Consider the following 14,146-nt stretch of genomic DNA (forward strand, 5'->3'; position numbering starts at 1 on the left):
TTAATTAAGTGCTGATTGAGCATTAGTGATGAACAGCTGCTGTTAACAAGCAGAATCACTGAAGAAAAGAGAAACACAATAACTACAACTGACTTCAGCCACAGCCTTAAGTAGGCATGCACCGATACCACTTTTTCCAGTACTCGCCCGATACCGATACTTTTGTATCCCGTGTGAACGGGCCTTTAGATGAAATCAACTGAAATAAAGCACATTACATCTCTCAAGACCTCAGCAGAGGAGGAATAAACCACTCCACAAACAGCCGCAGCAGCTTCACTTATTACTAACCAGACTGACTTTATTGCTTAAATCATTATTTTTGCAGTCATTTCAGGGCTTAAGTGCTGCCAAAATTTTTGATGCAAAAACACGTGCAGGTGTTGGTCAGCGCAGCAAATACACGTGATCAAAAAAAAAAAAAAAAGAGTGAAATCTGTGCTGGGAACTTTTTCTCCCTCACATGAAATCCCCTCCCTCGTGAACATCCACTACAATGACAGAACTTCACTCAGTGCTGCTCAAAATTTTACAATGCCTCCGCTTTGGGGTCTGTCTGTAATGTGTTTAATCTGTTTTTTACAACACACGGGCAATATAATCACAGATGGGAGCTTACCCATGTTCCCAGAGTCCTATGTTACCCAGTTTAATGGTCTGTTAACACTAACACTGTTAATTTAACACTGGGGACGTTGCTGTGATTTCACCCACGGAATTTCACAGACCAACGGTAAATGTGACAGCTCCTTTGCATTGTTATGGGAAGCAACGAAGTTGTACAATTTTGTATACATTTTTAAAGCATTCTTTCAAACTAAAATCATGTTAACACATTTGTTTTCACATCTTGTGGATGTACTATTTAAATAATGAGTATTTTGAATGTTTAGGGATCGGCCCTGTTTACTTCCATTGTACGTGTCACTTATAAACCTGATTTATGCTGTTTTAAAGAAAAGGAGGGACGAGTGAAGCGAACCTTTAAAGAATATACTCACATCTGACATTCAGCTGCACATCACGTGATGTGTAACTGTGTCCATGTAGAGCACAGCTGTATCTGCCTGCATCCTCTCTTCTGACTGACTGCAGCAGGAGTTGATTGTTTCCGTCTCTTCTCTCAGTTAATGGCTGTGAGTTTCTGTACCAGATGAATGTTGCTCTGTCAGTCAGAGTGCAGCTGCTTTTACATGTCAGACTGACATTATGACCCTCTGTCACTCTCTCAGGAGCCTCCACCTGAAGATCTGAACACAACACACACATTATATCTAGTGCTGCTGTCATACACTGATTATTATTCAACATAATGCACAGAAGAAGAGCTCAGCCTCATGAAAGTCACCTGTCACAGTAAGAGTCACTCCTGGATAACCAGTCCATTTTCCATCAGGTTGATCAGTGATGAATCTGAAACAGTACTTGTGTTCGTCCTTCTGTGTCACATGACTCAGTCTGATGGAGCAGTTCTGCTGTTTGTCTCCCAGATACTGAAGCCTCTGACTGTATTCAGGATCCTTAGACAGATCTGGAGGCTCTTCACCCATTACAGGGTTTTTGGTCCAGAACACTTTCATGATCTTATATCCAGTAGGGTATGTATAAGTGCAGCTCATTATCACTGATGAGTTCTTTAGTGCACAGATGTGTGAATGTCTGTAACTCACATCCCAACCAGCACCAGAAACCCCTGAAACACAGAATTCAACAGGATGAAAATGATGTTTTATCAGGTACAACAGAACATGAACACATGATGATACTTTTTCATTGAAAACAGCAACTCATTACAAGGAAATATAAGCGAATTTTCTCATAATCTAATGAGTGATAAATTGTGAAGTTCATCATCTGCTTTTATGAAGGGTGTTGCAGAAAAGCAGAAATAAAAGCACAGAGAAAAAGGAGTGAAAAGAGAACCAGGAAATCAGCTGTAAATATTTAACATATACATATTCACTTCTGAGAACATGAGCCAAAAATATTCTAGTGTTAGACAGATTTTTGGTCCAATCAGATGCTCTGAACAATGAGCACGTCCCTCCTAAACCACATGACACTGACTAGCAAATAACAGAAGACTACTGGATAGAAGACACAGAAGACACTTTGACGTTTCTCACATAAACTTACTGTTTAAAAGGAAATATGTGAGAACAGGACAGAAGAAAGTGCTCATCAGCCGCAACGGGGGCAAATGTTTACACAAAGACAATTCACCATCTGATAAACGATCTCAGTGTGAATTAATTCTTCAGTTTAGATGGAGGAAGTGAAACCAGACTAAAGAGGTCAGTGAGTTTTATGGCATATAGTTCATGTCTATCAGCTCTGAGATCTTCTATATTCTAATAAAGACCTTTGACACATAATCCTCTATCATATCTACACACTGTCTTCTGAGAAAAAGGGCCAAAAATATTCATGATCTGGTGATACGCTTGTCCAATCAGATGCTCTGAAGAGTGAGAAAGTCCCTCCCCTAAACCGCCTCACTCTGACTAACAAGTAAGAAATCAGCCAATCATATTCAAGACTGTGACGTAATGAAGAACTACTGGATATTCATAAAATGGACAAGCCCAATGATATCTAATCTTCCTGTTTCATCAACATCGCACAGAAAACTGCTCATAATCACTCATTATCAGGTCTTTGATAATAAAATTATGTCAGGAATCATGTGTTACAAGAGCTTCATCTACAGTAATCAGTTTTCATTAAAGTACTAATGTGTTTGTCTTACCGTGTTGAAGCTCATCAGATCAACAGCAGGCCGCTCATTGTGAGGCCTTAAATAAAGTCATCAGAGTGTTTGTGATGTGAATGTAACAGAGACTCACCGTGAATCATGAGCAGAAAGATCAGAGGAAGACGAGGAGCCATTCTGACCGACATCAGCATCAAATATATCTATAATACAGCATTAATCAGCACCTATACACTCATCAACAGTACATGTATATCACCCTATTCCTAACAATTCTCATGTTAAGACATGTACACTGTAAAAAAAAACTGTGACATTTATGGTAAAATACCAGCAGTTGTGGTTGCCAGAACTTCACCGTAAAAAAACAAAAACGTGGTGGTGATGAGAAAGTCACATGATGAACCAAAACTCATCACAAAAACAGCTTTTCTACGAGCTGAGAAGGACAATATATAAAAAATATAGAAGGTGCACAGTGTCACTCACACAAACACTAAACCCCATCATGGTGACACACGATACTGAAATAATGCAATAAACATTAATTTAACAACATTAGATGTAAGATTAAACCCTAGTGTACACAACTGATAAGACTAAGAGGAAACATGTTATTTCAACAAAAAAACATCAAATTTGAAGGGTCTTCCAGGGAATTCTGGGAGTGTCAATTTACGTTTTTTCACTGTAAATTATGCAATTACTTTTTCTTTTTCACTTCCAAAAAACGTATTTTTAACAGTAGTTTACTGTGAAATCACATTAAATGTAATTACATTTATTCACCGAATATAGTATGGAAACTTACTGTTAACCAGTTAACAGGTTTTTACTGTAGCATTTTACAGTCGTTTACTGTTAAAATCACAATATTTTTTTACAGTGTATGTTATATGAGCAATAATCATCAGAGTGTGTTTGTCTTACCGTGTTGAAGCTCATCAGATCAACAGCAGCTAAATGACTGACTCTTTTAACACATGCACTTTAGCTTCACTGGCTTTGCGTGGTTAACACATTTTTTTTGTTGTTTTGTTTTTTTACACAGTTACAGAAATATCAGTGTCCCTCCCTCAACAAGAGGACAACATTACTGGACTAAAACTACAGAAAAATAGTGCTTAGTTATCAGAAGCTGATAATATTGAGCACTTTGAGACCATGAAATTATACATTTTCCACTGTGAAGCTGCACAATTATGATTTAGTTCAGAAGTTCAGGGTAAAATGATCAATTATGATTTAATAGCAGGACTACGCTGTAAAATAGGAAAGCGCTTGTATCCACCACCGAACATCACTTCAGGTGTTTTGCTCTGATGACTTAATTTTAACATTATGGCCTGGTTTCACAGACAGGGCTTAGACTAAATCAGGATTAGGCCATAGTTCAATTAGGACATTTAAGAAATGTTCATAAACGAGGCTTAGAAAAAACATTACTGGTGTGCATCTTGAGACAAAACAATGGCACTGACATACTTTAAGATCAGTCTGTGCAAGTTTCTTTCAGTTGAAACAGCTCAGACTTACATTTTAGTCTGAAACGGGGGCAAATGTTTACACAAAGACAATTCACCATCTGATAAACGATCTCAGTGTGAATTAATTCTTCAGTTTAGATGGAGGAAGTGAAACCAGACCAAAATATACAGACAAATAATGAAAAAAGCAGGTGTGTGTGGTTAAAATATAGAATATGATGCATAACTCACACATGACGTTTAAAGTCACAGCATCAGAGTATTTCTCTCCATGTTTATTTCTGGACTTGCACTTGTATTCTCCACTGTGATCAGAGCTGATCTTTGAGATGCTGTAGATTCTTCCAGATCCTACAAACTTTCCTCCTTTAAACCAGCTGATTTCTGCAGGAGGGTTTGAATCACTGCTGCAGCTCAGAGTCACTGAATCGCCCTCCACTATTACACCAGATGGACTGATGGACACTGAAACATTCTTTGGTACATCTATAAAGGATACATATTAAATCCTTATATCATCTCATTCAAACACAATTTCCAGGTTTTTAAAGAACAAATTAATCTGTACTCACACGTGACAGTGAGATGAGCAGCAGGCGTCTTTTACTTACTTAAGTGCAGAACTTGTGCAGAAAGGCATATTTTTATTTCACTTTTCTTTCATTTGCTGAAGCCCAAATGAGTTTGAATGACTTCAGGAAACCAGAGGAGGCTGACAAGCATAAACTCCTCTCATTACGAAACTGACCAATCACAACTGATATTCAAATGAGGCATCTAAATGTCATTTAAATGTTCTTAATAAAAATGCATCCTGAAGCAGGAAATATACAAGTAAACATTAAAATAATAATGATGTAAGAAGACAAAGCAAACAGAGACTGAAGAAACTAGAGGAGATGTTGAATGGCTGCGTTCAGAATTATAAAACAAACATATGAAGGACTTTAATCACAGTACAGTATAAAACACCATACACATGAAGATGAATAATAGTGATTGACAGCTGATGCACATCAGTGTTGATGTCAGGAGCAGAGATGCTGACCTCTGGTGCTAGTTTGAGGATTTGAACAAACACATGAGAAGATCACAAATAAAACTGATCACTTAAAGGGAAAGTTACAGCAACACAGACAGAAAACTGAAGCTGATAATATTCAGACCAAAAAAACAATACATTGTCCATTGTGAAGATGCACACTTAAAATATCGCAGGACAAGATATTTTAAAATGTTAAAACAGTGAGCTGACTTCACTTTAACATTTCTATTTCTATACAATAACACTCATTTAATTTCACTGTTACATCATCTTTCATAAATAAAACGCTTCAACTCTTCACTAATGACAGCTATCAATCATATGTGGCTCCGCCCACAGAGCTCAGGATTGGTTCCTTTGTGCTCCGCCTCTCACTGCAGCATCTTCCTGTTGATCTGAAGAAACAACAAGAAGAAGAACGACTGACTGAAGTTCATCAACAACATTATAAACCTTCCACAAGCTTCATAAAACAATCAAACTAGAACTGAAGAGAGTTGTATTGATTATATGGAGAGGAGCTGCAGTTCAGACACTTACTGATGGATTCTCATGTTTAGGATCAAGAGTCTTCAGGAGGTCTGGGACGAACGGTCTGTGTGGAAGACAGCGAGAGATCGGTCATGTGATCATCTGTGATGATGATCTGACTTTGACGTCTCACTTACCGTGAGTGTGTCGTACAGGTCAGAGGTCGTGGACTTGAGCTCAAGAGCTGTATATGTGTCTTCACTGGGATCAGACATCTACAGCGACAGAAGGAGATGAGTTCATGTTTAAAATCTGATAGAGTAACTGCACTGACTTTAATATTTAGATGAACTGTTTACTGGATCCAGAACTATAGAATCAGGTGTCCTATACGCTTCATATCTCTGTACGGCTCATAGCGGCTGTAGGAAACATCTCTGCATGCAGAAAAACACTGTAAATAACTGTGATCATCTCACCGCAGACGCCTTCATAGCAGATCTTCTGTTCATCCTTTTAGTAAGACTGTCAGAAGAAAGATGAATAAACAGCATATTTAAAGAGTTTCATATATATATATATATATATATACACTGTATATTACATGTCCTGATCTGCTGTGATGTTGGAGGACCTTTACCCTCGATTCAATCGGTGACTGATCAACCATGTGTTTCTACAACATTGTTGTAGGAGCCATATTACCGTCTATATTGAGTTTATTTTAAATATTTTGGATTAAGTGTTGTTTCGTCTGGTTGTCTTGTGTGTTTGTGTGTTCGAGTCCTCTATAGGAGGTGGCACCATCGGCATATAATGGTGTTATGTCGGAGTGCCAGCAACTTTGTGGATTTTACTGAAGAGGAAGCACGAGTTAAACACTGGTCAATGGCGTTTCCCATGTGGTAGACAAACAGGAGTCTTTGCCACTACAAATGTTGTTTAGAAATGTTCACAAATTCATTAATAAACATAACTTTACGAAATCACACACATCCCTTACTGGAATAACTGCAGTTTTGAACTGTTATACATGCATGCGTGGTAAACAAGTATATTTTAACACTGCAAACATACAGCAGTTATTTCTGAAAGGAACGTCTTACCAAATGTACATCACGAAAGCACCGGATGCTCCACCGAGTAAAACACCGACAGCAGCAACACCAGCTAGAGCTACTGATGAGAAACACCTGACTGCTGAAATACAGACAAAAATACACACCGTATGTTTAACAGGACTAGATACCACAAAATATACAGACAAATAATGAAAAAAGCAGGTGTGTGTGGTTAAAATATAGAATATGATGCATAACTCACACATGACGTTTAAAGTCACAGCATCAGAGTATTTCTCTCCATGTTCATTTCTGGACTTGCACTTGTATTCTCCACTGTGATCAGAGCTGATCTTTGAGATGCTGTAGATTCTTCCAGATCCTACAAACTTTCCTCCTTTAAACCAGCTGATTTCTGCAGGAGGGTTTGAATCACTGCTGCAGCTCAGAGTCACTGAATCGCCCTCCACTATTACACCAGATGGACTGATGGACACTGAAACATTCTTTGGTACATCTATAAAGGATACATATTAAATCCTTATATCATCTCATTCAAACACAATTTCCAGGTTTTTAAAGAACAAATTAATCTGTACTCACAGCACCAGAAACCCCTGAAACACAGAATTCAACAGGATGAAAATGTTGTTTTATCAATTATAATGGACTACAAACAGATGACACTTTTTTAATACTTTAAAACAGCAACTTGTTAGAAGAACTATAAGCTAAGTTTCTCAGAATCTATTAATGATGTGAAGTGCATCATCAGTAGCAGAAAAGCAGAAGTAAAAGCACAGAGACAAAAGAGTGAAAAAGAACATGAAAAGAACATGCTGCACTATCAAATAATGAAAAACAAGACTAAAAAAATAATCAAAGTTGATTTATTAAATACCCAATGACATCAAAATGTGGCTTTTAGTTCACGTTTACCAGATGTGAGCTCATCTATGTGCTACTGAACTCAATACATATTTAACATATTCACTTCTGAGATCATGAGCCAGAAATATTCTAGTGTTAGACAGATTTTTGGTCCAATCAGATGCTCTGAACAATGAGCACGTCCCTCCTAAACCACATGACACTGACTAGCAAATAACAGAAGACTACTGGATATTTATAAAAGGCACAAGCACTTTGACGTTTCTCACCTTAACTTCCTGTTTAAAAGGAAATATGTGAGAACAGGACAGAAGAAAGTGCTCATCAGCCGCTCATTGTGAGGCCTTAAATAAAGTCATCAGAGTGTTTGTGATGTGAATGTAACAGAGACTCACCGTGAATCATGAGCAGAAAGATCAGAGGAAGACGAGGAGCCATTCTGACCGACATCAGCGTCAAATATATCTATAATACAGCATTAATCAGCACTTATAATCATAACTTGTGCTGTATGTACATCAACCTATTCTTAACGATTATCACGTTAAGACACGTATGTTATATGAGCAATAATCATCAGTTTTCATTAAAGTACGAGTGTGTTTGTCTTACCGTGTTGAAGCTCATCAGATCAGCAGCAGCTAAATGACTGACTCTTTTAACACATACACTTGTAGACAGACTATTTGTGGTTAACACTGTTTTATACCCAGCAGTGGAAATATCAGTGTCCCTCCCTCAACAAGTGAACAACATTACTGGACTAAAATGCACATCAGTGTTGATGTCAGGAGCAGGAGATGGTGACCTCTGGTAATATTTTGAGGATTTGTACAAACACATATGAGATGTTCACAAATTAAACTGATCACTTAAAGGAAACACAAAGACAGAATAACAGAAGCTTGTAATATTGAGGACTTTGACCCCATAAAATGATACACTGTTCATTGTGAAGCTGCACTGTTATGATTTTGTTCAGTAGTTCAGGATAAAATGATCAATTATGATTTAAAAGCAGGAATATGTTGAGAAATAAGGAAGTGCTTGAATCCACAGTGAATGACTTCATCAGTTTAGATGGAGGATGTTGCACAAATAAACACACAGAGACAGAAGTGTGAAAACAGAGCAAAGAAATCAGCAATGAACCACATGCTGCACTATCAAATAACAAACACACGACATTTAAGACTATCAAGATAATCAATGTTGATTTAAAGACTCAGTGACATCCAAATGTGAGTTGTGTAGCTTTTATTTAATGTCTATAGCTCTGAGATCTTTCATGTGCTAATAAAGTCACATAAACCTCTACCATGGCAGCGTTCCACTTTTAGACACACTCTCATATACATATAGGATGCTGCATCAAACAAATTCTTAAAGGAAGAAATGTAAATAACAAATCAACTCCATAGCAGATTCCAAGTGATCCAGGGCTTAGGATGTTCCAATTCAGCCCATTGCAAGGGTTCAGCCAGTAGTGGGCACTCGTGCAACATAATCAGTGACGTACATCCGAGTTAACGAGATGGAGGGAAGTTATCGAGGGCTGAGTTCCAGTTCGTTTTGTATGCCCTTCACTCGCTAACTTCCCTCCGTCTCGTTTACTCAGATGTACGTCTTTGATTAGACTACATTGCACGAGTGCCCACTACTGGCTGAACCCTTGCAATGGGCTGTATTGGAACATCCTAAGCCCTTGATTACTTAGAATATGCTATGGAGTTGATTTGTTATTTACATTTTGTTTTACAGATGGTTAGATTCAAGGGGGCGATGGTCTGTGTCTGTCCTTATACACTTCCCTCGTCTACTTCATGAAGTAGAACGCATTTCAAAATGGCAGCGGGAATTTCCCAAAGGGGAAGTGCTTAGGGACGTTTGTGAATGTGTGACTAAAAGTGAAGTGGAACGCAGCCGAGGAAAGTGCATGCAGCCCACATCTAAAACTGTCTTCTGAAAAAATGGGCCAAAAATATTCATGATCTGACACCATAAACTCATCTCATTACAAAACCGGCCAATCAGAATTGATATTCAAATAATGAATAAAAAAAAAAAAGCCAATGACATTGAGTCATTTGAATTTTTTCATTTGAATTACCCTTGTATTCTTAATTGAGGTTAAAACACACACATATGATTTAAAAAACATCACTTCAGGTGTTTTGACTTTGATTTTTAATCAGTGATCCCTGTTAATCATGTGTGGCTCCGCCCACGGAGCTCAGGATTGGTTTATTTGTGCTCCGCCTCTCAATGCAGCATCTTCCTGTCGATCTGAACAAACAATCAATATTTATAGTGAAAAAATGACTCATATTTATTTAGTTTTGTTCTCTGCCAAAATAATAATGTTGCTACAGAAGAGAATAATTAAACACCTGGAATAGTATGACTTACATTTATGCAGTGTTATGCAATGTTTGGAGCATCAAAGTTTTGGGGACCATTCACTGGCATTGTATGTTGCTAAAAATTTCATTTCAAAGTTTAATTTCAACTCAGTCTCCTTTAAGACATGATTTTCTGTAAACCTGCTTTTGAAACAACAATGATTGTAAAACATGCTATGCAAATAAAAAATGGCTTGCGACATGAACATACATATTTTTTTAAAATGTAAATCCCATCAAATCTGTTATTAGAGCGAAAGGTGAGGAGCCTGAAGAAAAAAATAATCTCCCCAGTGTATTTCAGAAATGTTCACAGACTCAGATGGTTTCTGATTACAGAACTGGTTTCAATAACAAGATGTGAGAATTCAAGAAACTACAAAATGTACAGTACATCATATAGTGAATTTTAATAGTTTATTAGTCTCATAGAAATAACTATCTGACTTAAATTGGAGATGGCATCAAATCCAAGACACCACTAATCACTTCATGAATGTTTTATTAGCAGGAGACAACTACCAAAGTTAAAAACCAAACAATTATGTCAAGAAATGAATAAAAATAACAAGGTTACATGTTAACTTATTTATGATTGTTTTAACTCGTATATCTCTACTAAGCATATAGTAAGCACATCAAAGTTCACATTTTTAATCAAAATCAGAAGACAGTGGTAATATCATACACTCGTTCCCTGTTTACTCCCTCTTTGGCTTTTATAGCATGCACAGTATATTTCAACAATATGTACTGCAACATAAACATAACTTGTAAGAACACAATTTAAAAAAGAATGAGAAGAATTTCCATTTTTCTTAAACCACTTCACTTTCCCGGCAGCTTTGAGTTTGTTTTCTTTGCCCAAAAGTCACATGGATGGAGGTGAATAGAGTGCAAAGTCTAACATGACTGAATCTTTACAATCTGTCATTAGTTTTCAACACAGTGACTTCAAAACCTCTTAACAAAGTGAGAATCTGAGTCAAAGGCAAAGCACTAGACATTTGTCTCATGGCATATCATCAAACCTTCAGAAAGAGGCTCACAAATGTTGTCAGACTTGTTTTCAGGTCTTCATTTTTGGGAAACGCTTACCTTACAAAACTTAAAAAAACAACAACAACCAGCTTACCTCAATGTATTATTATTATTATTTAGATTAGTTCTTTCACACTCAATCTATATTTAAAATCAGACACAGGTTAAAGTATTTCCTCATTTAATTAAATTATTCCGTTGACATTGGTCTTTTGGCTGGAACTGTATTTGATTGCACAGATAACATTGTCTTGATGATGTTTAATATCCATAATGGCACTAAAGATGTCCTGATGGTTATTGTTGATTGCAGTGCTGTTGGCTTTGTGTTGGATGATGCTCTTCACTGGATCCGAAAGCTGTCCTGAGCGCTGCAGCGTCTCCAAATCCATTTATGCACTTGAGACAAAAAAGATTCAGTATAGAATTAAATGTTTGTCATGCCTCCAAATGCACTGAAAAATACAGTTTTGCCTTGTTCTCAAGTATAAATATTTTAACATTCTTACATTACCTGTCTTAAAAATTGACTTACAAACTATTTTTTTTAATTATATATTTTTCTTCATCAGAAAATTGTTTTCTTATTGAAATCAATGTAATGACATGCAATGATGTTTATTTCAATGGGCTGTGAAAAATTAACTTAATTCAAGATATTTTCAAATAAATAAATGTACTAAATGGCATGAGTAGCAAGTGTCAGTAGATCATTTTAAATCAAAGCTAAGCTTGTTTGACACATTTTGTATATATACTGTATATATATATATATATTAGAAAGCAGTCCATTCAATGGTAATCAAACACATGTTACTCACCTGCCTGAACTAATTTAAAAACCAAAGTCAAAGCCTCCCATATCACCGAAGCCTCCAAAATCATTGCAGCCTCCAGAGAAATCAAAGCCACCCAGACCGCTGAAGTCTGTACAGCCTCCTAAACCATTTAGGCCTCCAGTAAAATCCATGCCTCCCAAATAATTATAGCCTCCCAGACCAGTTACATCTGCACAGCCTCCCAGACCATATCCATAATCTACATAGCAGACTCCTCCCGTAGGATCAACGGTTCCAGAACCATCACAGCATTCATAAGTTAAGTTAATATCACCGGGTTGAAAACCACCCATTTCTGTACTCATTTTATAAACATTGACAAGTGTGCGATTTTGACGATTACGCTTTTTTTGTTTATAATTGTAGTTGCTCTTACAGTTCTTGCACACTCCTTTGCTGTTCTTAGAACCCATTGCTTCTCTAGCAGGTTTGAGTGATCAGTTTGACCAAGAGCTGACCTGATTTGGTAAGGTCCTCAAATCCTAAACCTGTTATCGATCTGAATGCAGCTTGTATTTAAGGGCTTCTAAGCAGGCGTTTCCAGCCAATCGACTGATCTCACATGACTAACACCTGCATAATATATGTGTCTGCCCAACCTGTATGCGCGCGCGCACACACACACACACACACGCACACACGCGCACACGCACACACGCGCACACACACGCACACACACACACACGCACGCACACACGCACACACACACTTTCATCCTCAACTACTGTAAATTACTCACTAAAGCAATCTGTGACATTTTCTCCTCAGGGTTGTGGTGCAGGAATTTGACGTATGAAAGCATAGGTAATAAATTGCTTCTTTCTAAATAACTAAGGAGTAGCTTGACCCCTTAAAATGGCTTGATTCAAGTACGTCAAAACAAGATGGACATTCACAGATGTGCATTTATTTCATATATAAGGACGCAGGGCAATTAGGGGAACACAGGTGACATCAATGGAACATAATCAAACTAAACGAGGACAGGAACATGACCAAATAAGGCAAAACAGGTCCAAAAGTCTGACACACACACAGTTGCGTCATCAATACTGTAAATTACTCAGTCTGTGACATATTTCTCGTCAGGGTTGTGGTGCAGGAATTTTATGTATGCTGACATGTCATTGTCAATCTCTCTGTTGAGAGACAGAAGATTTGTTTGGAATTAAAAACACAGTAAATGGCTTCTTTGTAAATAATATAGAGTAGCTTGACCTCCATCACTGACTTGATCCAGCCTGAAGGACGTCAACATGTACAGCAGAGGTGTGTTATAAGATGTTCATTTCAAATAAATTTACTTAAGAATAATGAAGAAATAAAATAAAGAAATTCATGTTCACTGGTGTTTTCATTTATAAATAGCAGATTTTATTTTTTATTTTTCTAGAGCAGTGGTTCTCAAACCTGTGCTGGAGTACCCCCCACCCTGCACATTTTGTATGTCTCCCTCATCTATCACACCTGATTCAACTCATCAGCTCATTAGTGGTGACTGCAAGACCTGAAGTGGGTGTGTCAGATATAGGGAGACATACAAAACGTGCAGTGCTGTGGGTACTTCATGGAGAGGTTTGAGAACCCCTGTTCTAGAGCAAATGTATGTCACCCCCTGCTGGATATCTAGACAGTAATCGTCACATGATTCGCTCAAAAGTGCTTCTGTGAACAGTTGATTGAGTGATTGACTTACTAAAGGGCAGAACTCAGATTCATTTTATTAACGATGAGTTTGACAGCATAAACGCCCCTCTCATTATGAAATATTCAAATAATGTAGCCATTGACTTGCATGGTATTTTTTTTTCCATACTAAGGTAATCAATGGCTACTAGCAACTGTTTGGTTACTAACATTCGTCAAAATCTTCTTTAGTGCTCAACTGAAGAAACTCATATGGCTTGGAGAGGATGAGAATGATACAATTTAAATTTTTAGGTGAACTGAAACTGATCACTTAAAGGGAAAGTTAAGACAGGATAGCAAACGTTGATATGTTGATATATGGATCGATTCCGATTTGAAAATGCATAGTTACAATTTTGTTTAGTAGGTCAGGGTATAAAATGAGTGATGTGAATCTGGAAAATGCTGTAAAGCTTTTAAATAGAAAAGCCCTCAGATTAAATTACAACGTTAGTGTATAGCTTCCTATTGCTCAAGCAGCACTGCGTTACGTTAAGGCCATCTGTC

General features: G+C 37.4%; 1 protein-coding gene and 1 long non-coding RNA gene across 2 annotated transcripts in view; both read right to left on the minus strand.

The window, feature by feature from the left end:
- LOC107703676 (B-cell receptor CD22-like) overlaps window positions 1–14,146 on the minus strand; it is a 74,927-nt gene that overhangs the window by 25,408 nt on the left and 35,373 nt on the right. The window contains exons 3-4 of the mRNA XM_016506400.1: window positions 7,040–7,294; window positions 4,432–4,686 (exon numbers count right to left, since the gene is read on the minus strand). Of these exons, the coding sequence (XP_016361886.1) occupies window positions 4,432–4,686; window positions 7,040–7,294 (510 nt within the window). The remainder of the gene's footprint in view (window positions 1–4,431; window positions 4,687–7,039; window positions 7,295–14,146) is intronic.
- Window positions 11,276–12,829, minus strand: LOC107703778 (uncharacterized). The gene is made up of 2 exons (XR_001635856.1): window positions 12,690–12,829; window positions 11,276–11,510 (listed from the first exon to the last, which is right to left on the minus strand). It is a non-coding gene; the product is annotated as an uncharacterized LOC107703778 (long non-coding RNA).

Source organism: Sinocyclocheilus anshuiensis, unplaced genomic scaffold (assembly GCF_001515605.1).
Source record: "Sinocyclocheilus anshuiensis isolate Anshui unplaced genomic scaffold, SAMN03320099.WGS_v1.1 scaffold274, whole genome shotgun sequence".
Classification (NCBI taxonomy): Eukaryota; Metazoa; Chordata; class Actinopteri; order Cypriniformes; family Cyprinidae; genus Sinocyclocheilus; species Sinocyclocheilus anshuiensis.